The 22138-nt window shown below is 36.3% G+C and overlaps 1 protein-coding gene across 1 annotated transcript in view; it reads left to right on the forward strand.

The window, feature by feature from the left end:
• The window catches only part of DCP5 (decapping 5), a 45321-nt gene that overhangs the window by 14183 nt on the left and 9000 nt on the right, over positions 1 to 22138 (forward strand). The window contains exons 3-5 of the mRNA XM_089825734.1: positions 8094 to 8171; positions 8272 to 9240; positions 18834 to 18899. Of these exons, the coding sequence (XP_089681860.1) occupies positions 8094 to 8171; positions 8272 to 9240; positions 18834 to 18899 (1113 nt within the window). The remainder of the gene's footprint in view (positions 1 to 8093; positions 8172 to 8271; positions 9241 to 18833; positions 18900 to 22138) is intronic.

The raw sequence follows: 22138 nt of genomic DNA on the forward strand, positions 1-22138 counted from the left end.
GACTGAAATGGAGCAAAACTTAATTTCTTCTTTGACTTTGGAAGTAGATAATTTGAAAGAAATCCTTGATGATTGGGATGAAATGGTGAAATTTGATTTGGATACCTTGGATTCATGTGACATTCTTCTGTCATGTGAAATGTTCTTCAGATTTCAAGGGCTCATTGCTTACAAGGAGGAGACATTAAGGAAGCTGATCACAAAGTTGCAGGTGGTATTTGGAGATTGTCAAACAATCGAAACAAGTGTTACATGTGATTTGGAACAGATGGGATGTCATGTTACTGATGAATTTGGTAATCTTAGTGCAACAGAGAGTAAATTTAGAATATACCCACATGATCAATGCTGATGTAGATTCTGAAGATTTTGGTTCACATACGATAAACAAGTTTGTTTTGTATAAATCTTTGACAAAACACTTGTTAGATACTACAACAACAAATTCCAAAGTTGTGCAATCGGCATATGCAAATGCAATGAGAGTTGAAGCCATATCGAAGACCATGGAAATTGCTGATCGTCCCATAGTGTGTGACATTATTGTCAAATTCAAGGCATTGAGAAACAATCTCTAAGATTGTTGTTTTGTTTTTATTTCATGTTAGTAGTTGTAAAGAACGCATTACATGAAAAAACATAATTACATGTAATGCGAGTGACATGTATGATAAAGGATGTAATGCGAGTTGCATGTAACCCTATATTTTCTCCTGTAGTTAGACGATGTCAAAGTTGGTTGAGCTGCTCCCATTTTTACGTCCATCTTTTTCTCAACTCTTGTGCCTATATAAAGGAGTGCTCCCTCATTGTAAAATTATCATCATCTTTATGCAAGAGAGCTCTGGAGAAATTGTGCCAATAGAACTTTGTTTGTGTAAACACTATTTTGAGAGAAAGTGAATACAAAAGAGCATTTGAGACTTAACTTTGATTAAGTGAGATTGTTATTTGTGTGAATTGTAAGCTTTGTCCATAATTTATCCAAGTTGTCTTTGATTCTTGTTATCTTTTGTTATTGGTAATTGTATCTTGTGAATTGAATAGAAAAGAGTTAAGAAGCAATTGAAGCCAGAGCTTTGACTAGGAGCAATTGTGGAAATATATAGCGAGAAGCTTTCTCTGTAGCTTATATTTTCTTCTTAATTTGTAAAATAGTTAAATATTCTTACTTTTAGGAATCTTTCTGCCCTAATTGTAAAGCTTTTCATATAGAAATACAACCAAACTTAGAGCCAAACCAATACATTTTCAGCTAGCCTTTGAGTTAGTGAAGGTTTATCGGTATCATTGTTTCCAGCGCTTGATAGAAGTGTAGTTAGAAATTCACCTTGCCCATTACTCGTTCCACGAGTAAGTGGATTCTTTCTTGAAAGTTAAGAAGAAAGGATATTGGTAACACCCATTTTATAAAATCTCTCGACTTCTTGCTTACCTTGAGTTGATCCAAGGAACAGTGAGAAGGAGGAGCCTTCCCTTTGAGGTAAGAGAGACTCTGTTTCACACGCTGTTTCTGGTCATCCTATATTTTGCGAGTGGATTTTTACCCAAAACTGTCGGTTGCAAAATATCCGCTCAACACTCATAACACTAAAGACTGTAGAACTATAAAGAATTTAATGATGGAAACCTATGAAGAAGCTATTGAACTTGAGATGATAGAAGTTGGAAAACAGGAGGATGAACAAATCATTGAGGTTGACCCATATGCCACTGTGGCCATTGCAAAGGTATTTGCTCGTGATGATGAAGAGAGATTATTTCATTCACAAATGTGGGTAGGAGGAAAAGCTTTACATTTTATTGTTGATAGTGTTAGTCAAAAGAATTTGATATCTTCCGAGATTGTAAATTGATTGAATCTAAAGACAACATCACACCCACAACCATATTCTCTGGGGTGGGTGAGCCAAGGGCGAGACATTCAAGTAGACAACCAATGTTGTCTTTCATATTCCATAAAACCATTCAAAGATGATGTGATCTGTGATGTAGCTCCTCTTGATGTGTGTGATATTTTGTTGGGGCAGCCACACATGTATCAACGTCATGGAGTGTACGAGTCAAGGCGACGAAGTGTGACAATTAAATTAGGTGGACAAAGTACTGGATTCTAGAGGTAAGTTGTGCACACTCTGCATCTTTGATTAGTGCAAAACAATGTAGAAGGTTAATAGCCCAAACTGGTACATTTGTGTTTTTAATGATTCGTCCAGAGGAACAAAAGAAAAATGTGTGTAATTCCCATTCCATGGTGTCCATCACAACAAAACAAGAAAGATCAATGGATCAGATTTTAACAAAATATCATAATGTGTTTGAGTTACCAATAGGGGTACCCTCACATTGCCAAGTTAGACACTATTGATTTGATACCAGGAACCCCATTGTCTAATGAGCCAATATATAGGAGATTAGTTCTAGAGAATGATGAGATAAAAATGCAAATAAAATAATTAATTCAGAAAGGACATATCTTTCCAAGTGCATCTCCCTGTGGTAGCCCAATTGTTCTTGCAAAGAAAAAGGATGGTACATGGAGGCTTTGTATTGATTACAGATCATCGAATAAGATCACTGTAAAAACTAGATACCCAATTCCTTGGATAGATGATCTCTTAGACCAGCTTAGAGGGGCAAAATCCTTCACAAAAATTGATTTGAAATTTGGGTACCATCAAGTACCAATTGATCCAACAGATGTATGGAAGACTGCCTTTAAATCTAAAGAGAGACTATTTGAATGGTTGGTGATGCCTTTTGGTCTCACAAATGCCCCAGCCACATTTATGAGGATGATGAATGATGTTCTTAGGCCATTCACTGACTTATTCGTAGCTGTATATTTGGATGATATTCTAATTTTTAGTAAAACTTGGGAAGAACATCTGCAACATGTGGAACAAATACTTTCTACATTACAAAACCATGGACTCTATGCAAATTAAAAAAAATGTTATTTTGTTATGCAAACTATTAAGTACTTGGGATATGTTATTGGTAGTGAGGGTGTTCATGTTGATCCTGAAAAGATCCAGGTAATTAAAGATTGGCCTGCTCCAAGGAATCTCACAGAATTGAATAGCTTCTTGGGGTTAGCTAACTTTTTATTGTAGATTTGTGTTTGGATTTTCACATTTGTCTTGGCCTTTGAATCATTCATTATGAGGAGGTATGAAAGCGAAATTCAAGTGGACGTGTGCTCAACAACAAGCATTTGAGGAGTTAAAACAAAGGTTATGTTTTGCACCAGTTTTATCTCTTCCTAATTTACAACAAGCTTTTGAAATACAAACGGATGCATCAGAATATGCATTGGGAGCAGTCCTCATGCAACATGGACATCCAATTGCCTACCATAGTGAGACTTTTTTTTGATACAGGGTGTAGATATCCTTCCTATGAAAAGAACTATATGCTTTTGTTCAAGCTTGCACACAATGGAAACATTATATATTGGGAAAGGAGACTATCATCCACATAGATCACAAACCCCTTCAATTTTTGCAAACACAAGGTAAATTATAGAATGATAGGCATAAAAAATGGTCAGCTTATCTTCAACAATTTCATCTCAACATTCGTCATAAGAAAGGAAGTGCCAATAATGTAGCAGATTGTCTGAGTAGGCCTCCAATTGCAGGAGTAAGTATGGTATTAGAATCGTGTGGTCACCAAACAAAAAATTGGGCCCACTTGTATGGATATGATAATGAATTTTCTGATGTTTATACTCTGTCAATTATTTTTACTTGCAAGATGGAATGCTTTGTCACTTTGGCCAAATCTGTGTTCGTGAGGAAGAACGTAAGAAGTTAATATGGGAAGCTCACTACAGTAAGGTTGCTGGTCATTTTGGAAAAGGTAAGAGTACTGCTATACTACAAAGATATTTTTACTGGCCAAAAATGAAAAATGATGTGATGAAATACATTCAAGCATGTACATCATGTGCCATTGCAAAGCTTGCGAATCATAAGCTGGGTTTATATTTACCACTTCCTATTCCAGATAAACTTTGGCATTCAATTTTAATGGATTTTATGTTTGGTTTTCCTACCACAAAACACGGGCATGATTGTGTATATGTTGTAGTTGACAGATTTTCAAAAATGGCAATCTTGGTGGCTTGTAGAAAGGCAATCTCTGCCAAAGAAACTACAAAACTCTTTTTTGAGCATGTTTGGGTTCATTTTGGGCTACCAAAAAAGTATTATTTCAGATAAGGATAGTCGCTTTCTTAGTAAATTTTGGTCTTCATTATGGGCAATGATGGACATAAAACTAACAAAGTCCACCGATTTCCACCCTCAAACAGATGGTCAAACAGAGGTTGTTAATCGAATGATTATTCAAATCCTGCGTATGTATCACTCCAAACATCCTCGTACATGGGATGAGAGTCTTCCCTATGTACATCATAACTACAATGGGGCAATTCATAGTTCAACTGGCCATAGCCCATTTGAAGTTTGTCTCGGATATTAACCCTTAGTACCAATAAATGTTTCTGTTCTTGTTATGCAACCTGACTTGGTACCATGCTTGGATAAGGAGAACAACAAAGCAATGAAGTTCATTGATAGAATTCATCATTTGCAGCAACAAGTTCGTGAAATTTTGGAGCAGACTACTAAGAAGTATAAATAGAGGCATGATGAGCATCGAACTCCTCATAATTTTCAGGTTGGGGATAAGGTATGGTTGCATTCCAGAAGGAACGCTTACAAGGCCCTCATAGGAAGCTTTGTCCTCTTTGCTATGTTCCATATAAGATTATAAAGAAAGTTGGTGAAAATGCATTTGAACTCAAGTTGCCTCCATTTTTGGGTATTCACCCAGTCTTCAATTGTTGAAGCCATATTTCCCTCCTTTACTAGATATTGCAGATGTTGCTGAAGAAATCAGCCATACAGTGTTGAATCCAGAAGCTGTCAAGCCCACTTCAAAGTGATCAAATTGTGGAAGTTGTCATGAAGAATTTGAGCAACTAGAAAATCTATTTGTTCTGTGAGGTAAAAGCAGGACAATTTGTTCAACAAGGAAAATGGTTTACACGTGAAGAAATCTAGATTCACTTTCCACATCTGATGCAAGGTGTGGATGAAATGGGGCCCATTTCCTAGCAAGGAGGAAAGAATGATTAGATCACAGTCCAGGAAGATGCAGGGGATCTTGGCACAAGGAAAAATGGGAAAATATTGAAATCCATTTTTTTGGTATTTTCTATGTTCTAGCATTTTGCATTTTTGGAGGTCTCCGGGGCATTTCTAGGCTTCAGCAGGGGCAAGAAGTCATTGCGCTACGCTTAAGACTTCGGACAATAAATGTAGAACTCTAGAAGATCTTTCCAGAAATTATGACAGTTCGAGATTTCGAGCTATGAGTGGAAAGTTACAACTTCTACAAGTAGACGTAGATTTTAATATAGTTTTTATAGTTGTTAAAGAGTTTATTTTGTAATTAATTAGCTTGTGGACTTTTCGTTTTCATATCCAAGGGATAATGGTGACTTTTGGGATCCATCAAACTTGTATAAACTCTATTTTTCGAAATGAATGGATTACTTTTTGGCTTGCAGAACATCTACTATTGCATTTTAACTGTTTTCAATTTAGTCACAATACCACAGATTCTACACAAGGTATTGTAACCTGAATTCGTAATTCAGATCATGAACCTACAAGAAGAGTTGTAGAGAAAAACAAGTCTGATTTTGTTGAAAGAGGCATCTTTTTTATATATTAATGAACAGAGCTGAAAAGGTAAAGTTAATGGCACTAGTAACCTCACCTTTTCTGCAAGCATATTCAACCAATTGGAAAAGATCAGCCTTGACGGGTTTGAAAAACTAGAGGTAGAGGGAATTTGAAACTCGGAAGGACATATTCCTTGTCTTTTACTTGTGCTGAAAACATCTTTGAGCTCCTCCATGGTGACCATTCGACAAAGAAGATTTTTAATGTCCTTAGTGATGACACAAGTCATGTTGTTGAGAAGCAAAGCTTAAGCTGGAGGGTCTCCTGCTGACTTCTGATAAATAGCTTCACAGTGATCATAAGTTGCCTCTTTAATCTTTCTAGTATTAGAAATTGTGCTGTCCCTGATCATTATATTTTATCTGACTGGTTTTCTTAGGTATTGTTGATGAGTTTGTAAGTGAAAACATTTGGTATTTGCATCTCCTGCATGAAGCAAAGTCTTGTGGTACTTGAGTTTCTAGGATCACTCTTAGTGCCTACTTTTTTTCGTGCAAAGCGAGAGATTACAATCTCTCTCAAATGTAAGAGCTTTGGAGAGTTGTTCTGTTTGGAAACCTTATAATTTTGTCAAGCTTGAGCTAGACGGAGTGCTTAGGATTGTTAGAGGCAAAATTAGGTTTTATATGCTTTCGTAGGGTGGAATTTAATTTGGAAATGTAATGTTGATATTTTGGACCTCCAAACTGAGGAAAAGTTGAACAGTCAACAATTGCATCGTTGTCTTGGAATTGACCTTGGGAGTCAAGGCATTTGAGATTAGTGGAGTAGACTTTTTCAATCCTAATGCATGATTGCAAGATGCCTTCAGTGACAGAGTGCAGGTCTTCCATGTTTTAGCAGACAGGCAGTGAAAGTGAGGAAATCCGACATAAAGATATTGGAAGGAGGGTGGTGAGAGGGTTTGCAGAAACATTACCCATGATGGCAGTGTCTTGAGCACAAGTGATGAACAAGCATGTAGTCAAGTGGGCTAGGGCTGCAAATTGTATTACAGACCGTAAGTAGTTAATATTATCTGTGAGGGGTTCTTACTAAAAAATTCAGCACGCTCACTTTTAAAGCAAATTTTCTTTCACTTGTCTGAGAAGAAATCAATTTCATGATTCAACATACTTGTTGCTCTTGAAAACCAAGAATCATGGGTCATTTCTTCTGTCTAACAATTTCCTTCCTTCAGACAATGTCTGAGATTTCCATGTCCTTTATATCTTGTTTCCTGGTTCTGATCTACCCACAGATTCTTTTATTTCTTTTAAAGACTCACTTTATAAGTTTATCCTTGGATCTGAAGCCTAGGCCCTAATATGACCACAGTATTCAAAGTTTTTGTGTGGAGGTTCTTTGAGTGAATTGAGGGAGAGCTATGGGTCTGATGCACGGTGATGCTGTGTCAACACCTAGACCACAAGTCTGACAATCTGCATAAATGCTATCTTAACAATACACCTCTTTGTTTTTATTTTTACATTTTCAAAATTGATATTTGACTCATATTTAGTGATTTTTTGTTATTATGTATGAATCATTATATAATGTTGTAATTATTGACCTTTTGGATTCAGTGTCACATTTTATCTTTGTTTTTTCTAACAATAGGGCATTTTCATTGAACTCCTTCCAAAAGTTTGATTTCAATTAGAATCTACTGACATTGTCTTCAGAACCGGTGAGTCAGATACACAATTTGTCATGGTTCTGCTCTCATAACTGATTTATGGTTTCTTTATTATCTATAACATACCATGATTCTCAAGAATTTGAAACTGGGTTGGTTCATTTCAAAGCATGTAAATTTGACAGCTCTGGCATTTGACAAATTAGTTTGCTCAACACTGATTGTTGAGGGTCAATATTTGTTCTCTTTGCTTGCTTATCACTGCTAGTGGACAGCTACTAGTTTGGATAATCTATATATTGAAGGAAAGAGAGCAGAGCAGTTAAAAAATGGTTTTCCTGCAGATAATAGTGAAAATCATAGGTTTGTTGATAGTCTTGTTTCAAGTGCTTTCGAAAGTAAGTGATTCTTTCGAATACATATACTTTTTTTCGTATTTCGTATTTGTTTTGCAAACATCGTTTGCCAGAATATTTTTTCAGCTGTTGGAAAAAAATGAGAACTCTCTTCCTACTCAGTTGGAGTATCTCAAACTGTCTGAGCAACTCATCTTCTGAGGACTCGTTTCTTGAATTAAAGTCTTAATTTAATGCTGCCTTAATAATGATCAAGAAATGTCCACACTCTATAGTTTGTGTGCTCTTATTCATTTTTTGAACTTGTACTGCTTGCATACGTAACTTTGATTATATATTTTTGTTTATTTCTCTCCTCAGGATTTGCAAGTGAAGTCTTCACCTCCAACCCAGACAGCTTCTCAGGTACACAGTGACCCGGCTATCATCTCTCTTCAGGTATGTTTGTCATCCCCAAAGCATCATCACTAAGAGTTAATTGTTAAACCCGAAGTCTATTTTGGATCCTAACGACTTACCTCTTCTGCTTTTCATTTAGTCACAACATCCTCGGCCAGCTTCAGTATCTGCACAGTTTGGACCATCTGGAGGTGGGCCTTTACCAGATATGAGTACTCAGGATCCGTATTCAGGCGTGGTTCCATCACCATTTCCAGGTGGTATGCCTTCAATGTATCCAGCTGGTGCAAATTTAGGATCGTGGGGTCATCCACCTTCATCACCAGGAAACGGAATGGGCTTGGGAATGCCAATGTACTGGCAAGGATATTATAGGCCTCCTGCTGGACTTCCTCATTTACCACAACAACCTTTGCCTTTCCACCCTCACCCTGGTGTGCCATCTCCATTAACACAACAGGAACAAGTTCAACAGTCTACTGTAAATTTGTCTTCATCCATGCCTGCCTCATTGACATTCAATAGTCCTTTGCAGCAGCCTGCCAATATATTGTCTGATTCGTCTGCCTCATCGGTTTTCTCAACCTCCATGCCTGTGGATATAACTACATCAAGTACAATAACAGTTGATTCTGGATCAAAACTATCTTCACTGCCTCTCAGTGCAGCATCATCAACAAGTATTACAGCATCCTCTTCGAAACAAGAAGTTAGTGTTGTTTTGACCCCAGCCTCGAGCAAACCTCGCATAATTTCTGGATCCATCCCATCCTCCCAATCCATGTCTCAGTCTGCTTTGTTGCATGGTGTTCAAACTTCTTTCAGTCTTTCGACTTCAGAAGCTCCTACTTTGATCACACCGGGCCAACTGTTACAGCCAGTGCCCATTGCATCATCATCATCATCATCATCATCCATGAGTCAGTCATCCACCGAGTCACTGAAAGTATCTCAACCATTGATCCCAAAACCACAGATGCCATCTGAGTCATTGAAAGTATCTCAACCGTTGATATCAAAACCACCTATGTCACAGACTCAGGCAGCACAAAGTCAACCATTGTTGCCTTTACCAACATCTTCAAGTCAACAGAGAGTGTCTCAACAGGTTTGTGCACTTTGTTCATATCTTTAGTTTATTTTTATATCAGTGATGGTTACATGTTTGTTTTGTAAATTGATTGCAACAATTGCATAATATAGATATATTGTGGTTGTGTGTATAACAGTTAATTTGAAGATCAATATAAGATTTATAAATGAGTGGTCAGTGTGTTGTATGTATATGCACCTCTATGACTTCTGTAAGTCTTCTAACCAGTGTACAAGTGATTGGGTTGTGGATAATGCACTCAACCTGCTCCGATGTGATGTGGATGCAGTAAGACTGTACTTGATCTGTTCTTGGTTTTTTGGAAACATCGGTAAAATCTCCTGTACAGTGTTACAGTACCTGGCAAGTCCCGAGGTGAGGCAGCCTTCCAGTGGCTGGTGGCCTCTTGCCTTGGACGCGGGCCAAGTCCCGGGCAAGTTTTGACAGATTCGCCAGACTCAGCAAGTCCTGCTGGTCTGACTCTGCTGTGAGCCAGCTAAAAAAATATTTTTTCAACTTGGGGGCTGGAGATTTGTACAAATATAACCATTTAATTAAATAATAAATGTAATTACTTTAAGCTATATTTGTATAAATATTGTCAGAATGTTTGAGATAGGTTTCAGCTTCTTAGGAGCTAAAATGCAGATTCTAGATTTTGGGTGTTTTCAAAAAATTCCAGGCTTAGCCAAATTTCAGGATTCAGCATTGCCTTAAGCAGTGCTATCTCCCACAACTTGTCCTGGCTATTTGAGGTCAAATTGAAGCTAGAACTAAGATTTTCTATTGATTCTAACTCATTTGCTCACAAATCACTTGGTTTCAATTGTATATTCTCTAGTCCTAACAGACTTAGCTCAACCACTTGTTGACACCCAAGACAAGCATTACTTTCCAGCAGGCCAAAATTGCTCAAACTCACTCTGGGACTATTAGCTATGATACTAAGATGTATTTACTTCTAGTTAGCTGATAGGCTAAGTTATGTGGAAAATGCTGACAGAAAGGCATGATGTCTCACCCAGTAAGTTTTATCGGCGGCCAGAAAATTAGATGGAAACATAAATGCATCATGGGGAATTGTCGTACGGTAAAGGAAAAATGCAAACCAAAGAAAAACAACTAGTGAATGGTGAACAATACGCCTAAACTTCTCGTTCCCTCTGCCAAATCCAAATGGTGGTGGTATTAACCAGCCTACCAGCAGATGATCAATATAATAAATGCTGTAGCAAATGCAGGAACTAAATGGCACTCAACCGAGATGCTTGCATTGCAACAAAGATAAGGACAAAATGAAATCACCAACCTGGTCTCAAATTTTCACTGACTACAGTCAGCTGCCTAAAGAGAACAAATGGTCCCCCTTAGTTTTCAACAGAACAGACTGTAAAGTGGAGCTCTCTTGGAAGTCTATGTCCAGCAACGAGATTGAGTTTCTACTGCAGGGTATGTATAATCTTTAGACTTCAGAGATTTCGCTATGCAATGAATATGATGAAATAGATAGTGCTTGTTTTACATAAACAGCTCATACGGATCTGCTCATTCTGTATGTATATTTCTTGATCATGGTCCATAGATTATCGAGTACAACTTAAAATCCAGAGCTGCGGCTGTGTATATGAACAAAAATAGTTTTGATTTTTAAGATTCCACATGCAATTTAAACTCTTTTACTCTCCCTGTATTTTATAACTTACTGGGCGCTCGAGGACTTTTTATCTCTTCCTGTGCACCAGCAAAACACATCACAGTTGAGAGCTTTGATTGACACAATTCCAGATGATCATATGAAATGAAATGTGTGTGCGTGTAGAAAGAAAGTAGAAAGACATTGTGTACGAAATGGATGATTGTGGAGAACTTAGCACTCAAATCCCACCTAACTTTATAAATCAAAACCTCACAAACTAGAAGTAAAGAAAACTATAAACAGGGTCAGCGGGTATAATACTAAATGAATATATGAATGCCATGGGAATGGCGTGTAGCTTGTTGTGTTTGCAGGCAATTCGGCTCAGTCTGAGTAAGCGGAGAGTGAAGCCGGCAAAGTCCATATTAGATTTTGTCAAATGTAGGCTGCATATGTTTCTAAAATTTTACGTCTTCGCCTAAGTACATTGGTTTAATTAGCCCACAATACTTTGGATCTGTGGGAGCCGAAGCCACAAATCCCTTCATACCAATCTCTGCACATATAAGGCCTGGTTGAAAACAAAACAAAAAAAATTTAGAACTTTTATGAGGACGCAAAACCACACGATCTTTAGTTCTTTCCATATAGCCACATGATCACTGATCATGTCTTCTTATCACCAGTCCATTGCAGTACGCCATTATTGTTTCACAAATCTCTCTTTATAGAGCAACAAAATTGTTAGTCTAAACTTTTGAATGGGGAGTATCTGGTTTGGCAAAAATATTAGGTGAGATTTTTGTAAGTTTTAAAAAAATTCGTTTTAGATGTTTCATTTTTGTAGTGATATCAGTAAAATAATAAATTACTATATTAATAGTTATAACATTTTTATAATAGTACATGTTTAGTTTTTTAATTTTTTTATATTAGTATATGTTTAGTTTCAAAATATTTTAATGTTTATTATATAATATGTATGTTTAAAAAAAATAAATTTTGGGTAGAATTTTAAAATTTAATTTACAAATTAAAACTGGAATGATAATTAGTGCATAACTAATTATTTAAATTCACAAAATAAAAAACGTTGTTATTGTGATTATATTTACTTTTACATATTAATTATAATCTTTTTTATTAAAAAAAAATGCTTTAGCTTGTATTCAGGCTAAAGTGGAAATAGAGCAACAAGGAATAAATATAATGTAATAAAATGTTATTTATTAAAAAATGTAATTGCATATTAAATTAGATAGATAGATCTGGTAGAAGTTTTTTAGGTACATTTAGGAAAATGCAGACTTTTGATGAGATTCCATAATAATAATGGAAAATGGTGGTTGTAGGTTATATCAAAAATATCGTGAGCAGTCCAGGCTCGAGACGTGGCGAGTAGAGGCGTGTCAAGGGAAAGCATATAAATTTTGAGTGTTGCAAGAGAGACATAAATGCCCCCTTGTACAACAGATGAGGAGACACCATTAACTGGTCTTCTTCAGTGCGGTGGCCAAGTACATGTTAGAACATTCGAGAAGGTCTTGCCAGCCAAATCACTTAAAAAAAATCTTGAACTAATTGAAGAAATTAGGTCAACGATAAAAACTTTGCAAAAATGATCAAGACCATGAGATAGAAATGGTGGAAGAAGTGTTGCAATACGAGAATATGATGGATGTGTTGATATACACCTATTGCAATTTACATCAAGAAGTAAAATGTGACGAGTATTATGAAATGGGGAGTTCAACAACACTGAAACATATGTTTGTTACCTTCTTGGAAGATGTTTGGAAAAGGATAGCTAAATCCATCGTGTAGAGAAATAATCCCTTTTTTGTAGCTAAGAACTAGCATGTTAGGCAACTAACAGTATTTGGTGGCCTAGAATAATTATTGTGGTCCACCGTGGAATGATGTTGACCCCAAGACCATATTAACAATTCCTAAGTCACTTGGCAGTCGAAGGCAAATACCGCTTACCATGGCATGGGCTACAACAATCCACAAATCCAAAGGACTAATGCTACAGAAAGCAACAATCAAGCTACTTCAAGAGTCAAGGTTTGACATTCATAGCTATGTCAAGAGTCAACTCATTAAACAACCTTCACATTCAACCGATGTTCTCCTCAGAGAAATTCTCAAAATACAAAATAGTACATGAACGGAAAAAAGGAGAAGACCGATCGAGAAATCTTTCTTTTGCAGTAAAGCAAAAAGGAAAAATTGAAAGCACATGGTTCACTAATGGATTGTATTCACCCATTGATTAGCATGATGTTTTGCTAAAATTACACTATATTTTGCTATTGGGGACCACATTGCACTCCGTTTGGGTGCAACTGCTAGTTTTATAGAAACTAATTGCAATGATGTATTTACTTCTAGTTTTATAGCAACTATTTACTATTGTACTTCTTGCCATTAGTGACCACATGAGAATGCAATTTCGTACCCACTTTGCATTTATATGTATCTAAACTTTGCTTGTTTCTTTTGCGTTCTCATTGATTAACTCATTGTAGGCATCTTCTTATTGAATTTTGTAAATAAAATATATATTTTAAAATTAAATTTAAGTTGTTTTCTAGGTTCCCTTGTTTTTCCCCAAGTTTTTATTTAAAAAATGGCTGAATTATTTGCAAGTTTTTGCCGAATGAGAGTTTTCCATCTATGCTTGCAATTTACACAAACAAGAGAGAAAAAAGGCTTGAGAGAAGAGTATTGGATTTTAGGAAATAAATTAGCAAATTGTTTGACCCTCATATATCAATTGCTGATTGTTTGTGCCACTTTGTTCACTACAACCTTCGCCTTTGTCACAAACATATCTTGTGCACCAACACATCATTTTTAGTGCACTCATTGACAAATGCTTAATTCTCCTTGGATGTGTTTCAGTGCACTCACATGTATTATTATTGATAGGGAGTCTCATATTATAGTTGCAATTGGACTTGAGGATCATGGTCTCTATAGACCAAAGTTCTTAGACTTGGACTCGACTCTGACTTGGCAAGGGTGAATTGACTCATGAACCGACTCAAACTTGACCGTGAATCGACAAAGTGACAACACCCTTGAAATTTAGAGATTTAATAGGATTTAAAGAACATTCCATGCAGCCATTATTGAATAAAGCTTAAGGAAACAATAACATTATGAAATAGAATTTAATTTGATCACATAAACATACATCGATTACATAAGCACAAAATGACATTGTAGCTAAAGGAAATAGCAAACATAGATATATAAAGTACAAAATTCTACATATTGTCAAATCAAAATGTATATCAAATCCATGAAATTAATCACATAAATAGTGATCATCTAATGTTCCAAACATATGTAAACAAAAACAAGTCTATAGCTATGGCTTCTCTTCCTTTTCCTCTTCCTCATCCTTAGCCTTAGAGTAATCTATATTATGCCTCCTCGTAAGGCATCTAAGATAGGTCCTCGATGACAGACTAGCCATAGTCTCTGTCTGTGAGGTGACATTAGGATCAACTATAGCTCTCTGCTCCTCTGCTGCCATAGCCACAACCTTGGCCTCTTTGTCTACTTGATCAATCTACTCTAGGTCGTCATCGTCGAAGACAGGATCAGTAGCCTTAGTAACCCACTCAGATTCTGGATCAACCTCCTTTAGAGTAATCAGAGAGGTGTCACTATCCAAAATCTCTTTGGTACTAAGGTGTAGGTTGTAATGCACAAAGACTAGATTATTCTTCCTCTCCACAGACGACTTGCTATTGCCTCTTTGAGTGGATGTACTTGAACATGCTCTAATTGTGCTCACATCTAGAAGCAGTACATGGCTGGCTCAATATGCAGATGGCAATTTTTTGGAGGTTTTGGTTGAAGGCCCAAACATTTGCCACCATCTATTTGAAAAAAAGGAAAAGAAAAAAAAGATTAGTCTCCTTTCCACCTTTGAAGCTAGAGCCTAGATAATAAAATTAAAATACATAAGCTGCAATTTTTCACGAGCTTCTTTGCATATTTGGCTTCTAAAAATGGGCCCTAATGAATTATTATAGGCATCTATCTTGAGCAATGTATTTGTGGCATTAGTGCCCACCATCTTCCCTCCTCATCCGTCTTGAAATCATCACAAAAACGATATGTGGGATTGAGGTAATATGTTGTTGCATGGTTGGGTCTGTGAAGCTGATTTTGCCATTTCCTTTCAATTGTGACTCAAATGGTGCCATAGTTGTCCCCAACTCTTGCATATTTGGCTCTAATGGCCTCCTTGGCTGTATCCATGCCCTCATTTATATAGCCCATAGCGGCCTTTTCTGCTTCAGTAACTTGTAGGACAAAATAGTTAAAACAAAATACAATTGAGTTGTTGATTATTAAAATACGAAACTTTGCAAAGTTGCACAATGAAAATTAAACAAAAATATGCATATAATTTATAAATTTTAAGTTTTTAAGTTACCTCCATAATCTCTCGACAAGGGTCCCAAATATCTTATTCATCAAAAATAATTTTTGCCACATCTATCCCTATAGGGGTGGTAGCATAAGATGAGGAAGTCTACTTTAGACTAACAAACATGCACCTCAAAATTAACCTTGAATTCAGCAAGGACTTTGGTGTAATTAAAATTCGAGGCAAATCTTGTGACAACAGGACATACCAACTCCTTTTGCCCCATGTAATCCCTCAGAATGCTGAGGTCCAATGCATGATTATAGATGAATTTGCAAATATTCTTGGCCTTGTCAACATATGATTTGACCCATTCAAGCTTTCCAATATCTTCTAACATGAGGTCAAAGTAATGGGCCACACATGGAGTCCAAAAGATTCTTGGGTGTCTCTCTATTAGTAGTTTTCTTGCAGCAATTTTAAATTAATTAGTAAAATTAGATGAATAAAATTTTAAAAACTAAAATAAAAAATTTAGAAATGTCAAAATTTACTTGCAACAACATAATTAGCCACATTATCAGTCACTACGTGCACAACATTCTCTTCTCCTACCTCCTTTATGACCTCCTCATTAGCCTCATAAGAATGCTGCATTTTTAACATGTGCGAAAGCATATATAGACTTAAAAAACATGGTGGATCCTAAAAGTGAAAACAAAATGAAATAATTATCATTGGCCAATTAAGCAATCAAAATTTTAAATTTAAACAAATGAAGATGATCAATCACCATCGCAAGAAACAAGAAAATTTGGCAGAGTCCTATTCCTCGTATCTATCCATCCATCTACCATAATGGTGCAACCCTTTTGGCTCCAAGTCTTTATATGTTCCTCCAACTCAAGTTTCATTTCCTCAACCATTTCTAGTAAGAGGGGGCCGCTCAACTTAGCATTAGTGGGGCCTTTAAACCCCACACTAAAGATGACAATCGCATTTATCATGCCCTACCAATAAGGAGTCCTGTCACATATATATAAATATTTAAATTATCAAATATCAACATCAAGTTATAATCATAAAATTTTATTTTAAAAGTAAAACAATCAAATATAATCAACAACATGGCTGCAATAATGGAATGTTGCAGAAATACTAGAACTCGCAAATTGATCCTCGTCTAGCACCATGGATCTCCTCGATCCAACCCATGCTCTCAAGTGAGGGCGGTACACCAGGAGTGTTATTTGGTACAAAATGATTGTCCTACCTAGAAGTAGATTTTCCGACTCTAGGACGAAAGGTAATGCCAGTACTACTATCAGGGATAGAGGCACTAGCTGGAACAAATGTAGAAGCACTAACAAAAGCAAAAGCACTAGGACGAAAGGGAGGAATGGAAGAACCCTCTCCAACACAACCTAGAGGTGTAAAACTAGATACGAATGCAGATGAGGGTGCACAGGAACCAATCTGAGCTAACTCTTATAATTGTTTTTGTCTTAATTCCTTTGTTTCTTTATATTTTCCTGAGGCAACATAATAAAAATGTTTAGCCTCAGTAGTTGCCTCTTTACAAGGCTCAATATCATTGCCACTTATGTCAGCAATATGGCATTTCAATCTATTTATTTTCCCATTATTAATGATCTTACAAAATAAGCATTCTCTTTGATTTCTACCTGTACTTGGGAAGTCTATGGTGTACTTCCAACACTCATCTCTTTGATTGCCTTTGGGCTTTTTAGGTGGAGGAGGAGCCATTATGATTAGGGAAAAAAATGTTTTCGAAATGTCAAAGTTGCCGCAATAAGACAATTTTAACCAAAAATTACTATTTAAGCATTGTATATTATGAAGATTTAACCCTACCTTTTTCCATAAAAACCTTGCAAATGTTTGAGATTATAAAATGCAATGTAGATTTTAAAGTCAAGCATAAAAAAATGACAATAAAGTTTTAAACAAAAAAACAACATAAACATATAGAAAAAATTCGTCTAAATCCAAAAAATCTACTCTTACCTTTTTCAAATGAGTTGATAAGTGTTGATAAGAGCTCCTCTAAACTCCTTGATGATCTTAATGCAAGAATATAGCTGCTCCAATGTGCTTTGTGCAAAGCTTTTCTCCTCTTCCTTAAGGCTGGTTGGAAAACAATGACTTCCTATTTCTCTCTCTCTCTCTCTCTCTCTCTCTCTCTCTCTCTCTCTCTCTTCCTTTCTAATTCTCACATAAGAATGTTATGGAAGCCCTTTTAGGGTTATACCAAAAAGAAACATAAAAAAAAATCATAACATTTTTGTTGTTTTGGGTAGCTGAATTTTTGCCAGCCATGGCCGGGTCACATTGCACGTACTTGCCTGGTCATGTGGTGACTCGCGGGTCAAGCGAGTCAGGCAAGTCAAGCAACTTGACTTGGTGGGTCAGGGTTATGGGTCATTTTGACCTGTCATAGGTGAATTGACTTGCTGTCTCACGCGACTTGTCTGATTTGCAGCGAGTCATGATTCAGTTTTATAGACTCATTGATATAGGGGATTCTCTTGAGCAGGCCATGACAGCTAAAAGTGGCATTAACAATATGGGCATCTGAATATCCACTTCCTCTCTTAGTTGGCATGAGATAGTCTTGTTGTTGGCTTACCCTCGATATAGTCAAAAAAGTCATGGCGTGTGTGGAACATGTCATGTTGGGAAGTAACATTTGACATCAAACACTGCAGACATCCTCACCAAGTCTCTCAATTCGGACAATTATCAATTTTGGGGGCAACTTGGGGTAGTTGATAGAATAACCTTTAAGGGAGGGCATTAGACAATTTTAAATGTTTTTAGATTTGCCATATTTAGCTAGTTATTGTTAATGGCCATTTAGGCTTTCTAATTTAGTTTGATCAAACAATTCTCTTTTTAGATGGTGTCTTAATTAAGACAACTTTGCTTTTTTGTTTACGTTATCCAATATGAAACATTGTTTTTCGCAGATTATTGCTTCTATTAGATTCTAGACAATTAATCTTATTATTGTGAACCCTATTAATGGAATGTAGATGTGCGTAATTTTGTTGATGCTTGACATTTTAAATAAAAATTGAATCCAATTAGTTTGGGAGGCACAAAATACTAATTTTTTTTCAATGATCAAACTTGTAGTCGTAGTCTTACTTATTGCCTTTTTATATGAAGTGTATGAGAGGAAGATTTTTTATTAGCATATGTAATGTATATATGGCATTGATGTATTATGTAGATGAGAGCGAAATGGTTATGCTAAGTCCTCAGTATTTAAACTCTTAGTTTAGAAAACTGCATGAAAATACAGTCATGTTTATTCACTTCAATTTTTATGATTAAAACATATTTAAATAGTGAAATTTGTCCTGTATATGAGACATGGTAGAATTGAAAATTGAGCCAATTTTACATGCAGTAATCAGATAAATAAGATTAAGTATAAGAGGCTGGTAAAAATGCAGAAGTTCAGTTTATGCGTTATGCTAACCTGAAGGAGGGATTCTATGAAATTTTCTACTTCTCTTGATTCTTTTTAAGATGGCTTGTTCTGCTCTACAGATGGGTGTCGCAGGCGGGAATTCAGGAGTTAACCGGAGAGGTCGTGGAAGAGCAAGGGGTGGTGGGGTAAAGTTCTTAAACTTTCTTATAAAATGTTCAGCACTTGTGTTAGTAACTATGGTTGTCTTTGAAGTTAGAACTAGTACTTTCCTGATGAATAACCAGCATGATGTTAGAATCAAACACAAAGGACAATTTAGCATGGTAAAAAGACTTGTTATTTAAACAATTAATGAGAATGGATTACAAAGATCACAACATAAGACCCAAATGATACCATGGGGCATAGATGGTCATAACACATACTTTTGTATATTTGATGGGTATTGGCATACTTAACAATGCATTAGTACTTGGGTTAGTGGGATGTTGGATCCTTGACTTATGGTTGTATCAGAACTTTTATAGACAAGAGAATTGCATTGGCAATATTCTCATTGTAGCTTATGTGTTGTTCTCTCGTACCACACATTTTATGATGATTAATCAAAGCTGAATAATAAGGTGGGTTGCTGCCACCGCCTTTTACTGAAAGCTATCTGCTTTGTGATTTTTGACATGAGATGAATAATGAAAGTGAACCTTGTGAATGTGCATACACAGGGATAATAAAGAGAATAGATATATAAATAATGGGTAAGATGAAGAAAATGATATCCATAAATGAAGAATAATCCTTTGACACCATGTGTATAGATTTTCAGGTTGAGCATACTATTTGACAATAAACAAAAATTGTAAGTAAATCACTAATATATCTATGCTACCACCCATAAATTACCACAAACTTGGAAGACATCCTATTGGAAAATCGATAGTAAGAAGACTAATCACACAAATAATAATCCTCAGGTCAAGTGAGTTCAGATGCTTCTGATGCTCGTAAATGATATCATCTGAGGATTGAATTTTCTTTTATTGCAGAATGCTGAAGTAATGTTCGCAAATTCAAACGTCTGGCCCAGCAACTCCAGGTGCAACTCAAAACAGACTGCAAGGAATCACAATTTTTGTGGGGAAAATACCAAACCCTGAAACTGAAGTTTACTAGACATTATTTTTTTTTTGGAAAAACAAGGTAAAAACTTTGAGATCTGCAACACCTGTCATGTTTTTTTTGGACAAAATCAGGAAACTCTTATCAATTTTGAGGATAAAATGGAAAAAAGCCAAACATGATATCTGAGGAGAATACTTAATCAAAACCTGACACAATTTTTTAGTAGAAAAATGGATGAAAACCAAACACAAAATTTGAGATGCAGTTTAGAAAACAACCATTTTTGAGGAAAAATGGTAAAAACCCCTTTACAAATGATTTTTGAAAGTAAAAAATTGTACAAAGCCCGCAACAATTATTTATGGACAGAAATCCCAAAGCAGCCTATGGGGCACACCCCCATAAAGGAAGAAGAGAACCTAAGCAAGTTGGTATCCTCTTGACTAACTTGTGTCTTCGCCTGTGGATTTTGATAATCTGGTTTATGGTTTTGCGTAACCGTTTTCCCTCAAATATGTAGCTCAAGCTGCCGTTCTCCAAAATCTCTGCATACCTGGATTTGACGCTAAGTACTCCAAGACAAAATGGTGCTCCGTCTCAACAGCCCTCATGCCACAGAATAAGCACGACTGTTTTCCCATTCCTCTTTTGGCAGCCGCCATCTACCCGTTTCACATCTCAACTGATGAGATGTGGTTCTAAGTTTCGCTATGAGCATTATTGCTCTCCATTTAATATTTGCTCTTATATACGCTTTTTCCTCATGATTTGCTGTGGGACCAAATTCCTAGATAATAAGATTTTTTTAAGGACAAAAATTTGAAAACCCACAGTTTTATTTTAAGGGACAAAATAACAAACCCAAAAATCTTTCATTGCATAAGGTACAAATACCCACTAACAACCATGAAACCCTAGGGTAAGAGGAATAAAAGGTCACAATTTTTCTGAATCCCCTCACAGAGAACTCTAGATCGATTAAATCTGGATTGAAAAGCGTTGGATCACAAACAAGTTTAAAATCAAGAACACCATTTCATATGCTATTATGATAAGTGAAGTGGGAGCTGCACCGATTGAGGCAATTGCTATGGTTCGCCTCATTAGCTATCTAAAAAGAACTGAAAAAATGTGTGAAGATAGATGGCCGAAAATGGTCTTTAATGATACATTGTGCAAACGTAAAAAGACATGGATGCAACAAAACATCAAGTGGATGAGCAAATGGAATATCCATTTCAATATGTGTCCCACAAATTATAAATAAATAAATTTCTTTGTTATGGAGATTTTCTATAAGAAAATATGGGGTAATGGACTTGGATGGAAAAAAGCTTATTATATTAGCGAGTTCAACCCCGTATGTGATCAACTCCAAAAGGCATACATAGGGGCCACCATTTCTTGGAGAGCTAAAGTCTCATTGCACAGCTCAAAACCAACTCTCATCAACTTCGATGTGAGACCAGTCGATGGAAGAGGCCAAAAGAGTCTTGGGAAGAGAGAATTTGCATGTTTTGCAACTTTGGGAAGGTGGAAACTGAACAACACTTTATATTAGAATGTGATACGTACAAGGATATTAGGTTCAAATTTGTGGATATTATATCTGGCAGCTCTTGGCACAACTTATTCAGCGAGGAGAATAGTGAGAAGTTAGGTGGGCTCATCATCAGCTTGCACAAAAAAAGAACCGAATTACTAAACCTGGTTTAGTTGAAAGGCTGTCCCATAGGCTATTCTTAGCCTCATGGACGTTAAAAATCATCTATCTATCTATCTACTGTAGAGAAGTTCCAAAAATTACAAACCCTAGCTTCAGGGATGTCAACTGCATATTGCTGGTTGTTTGAGCCAAACAGATTTTCATCAGTATAAACCGCAAATAGAGGGAGGTTGCTTCAAAATTAAAAATAACAACACTGAAACTTCCCCAAGCCATTGTGAGGGCATCCTGTGTGGCTACTGAAAACCAGATCCGATGCGCAGGGCTGTTGCCTATTGGAAAACATGTTAACTTTGCATACATCAGATTTGTGCGCATGTAATGTATATCCTCCCGTGGGCACAGAGGTCGTGCAGATAGAGAAACAGAGATGTTTTTTGGAAAACCATAAAAATGGTGCAAAACCCTTCGAGTTGCAGACAAAAAACCTTTGGGAGCAAATAAACACAAATGTAATGGTCCTTCGCTGATGCAAAGTACAATCCAGTAATATGTAAAATGTTGGCAGAAACAAGAAACAACACTAGAAAAGAAACAAATGGAAACCCTCGAGCCAGGAAAAACTTTATGAAAATTCTA

This window comes from Cupressus sempervirens, chromosome 4, assembly GCF_028749045.1.
Source record: "Cupressus sempervirens isolate cs-2001-9-10 chromosome 4, ASM2874904v1, whole genome shotgun sequence".
NCBI classification, from domain to species: Eukaryota; Viridiplantae; Streptophyta; class Pinopsida; order Cupressales; family Cupressaceae; genus Cupressus; species Cupressus sempervirens.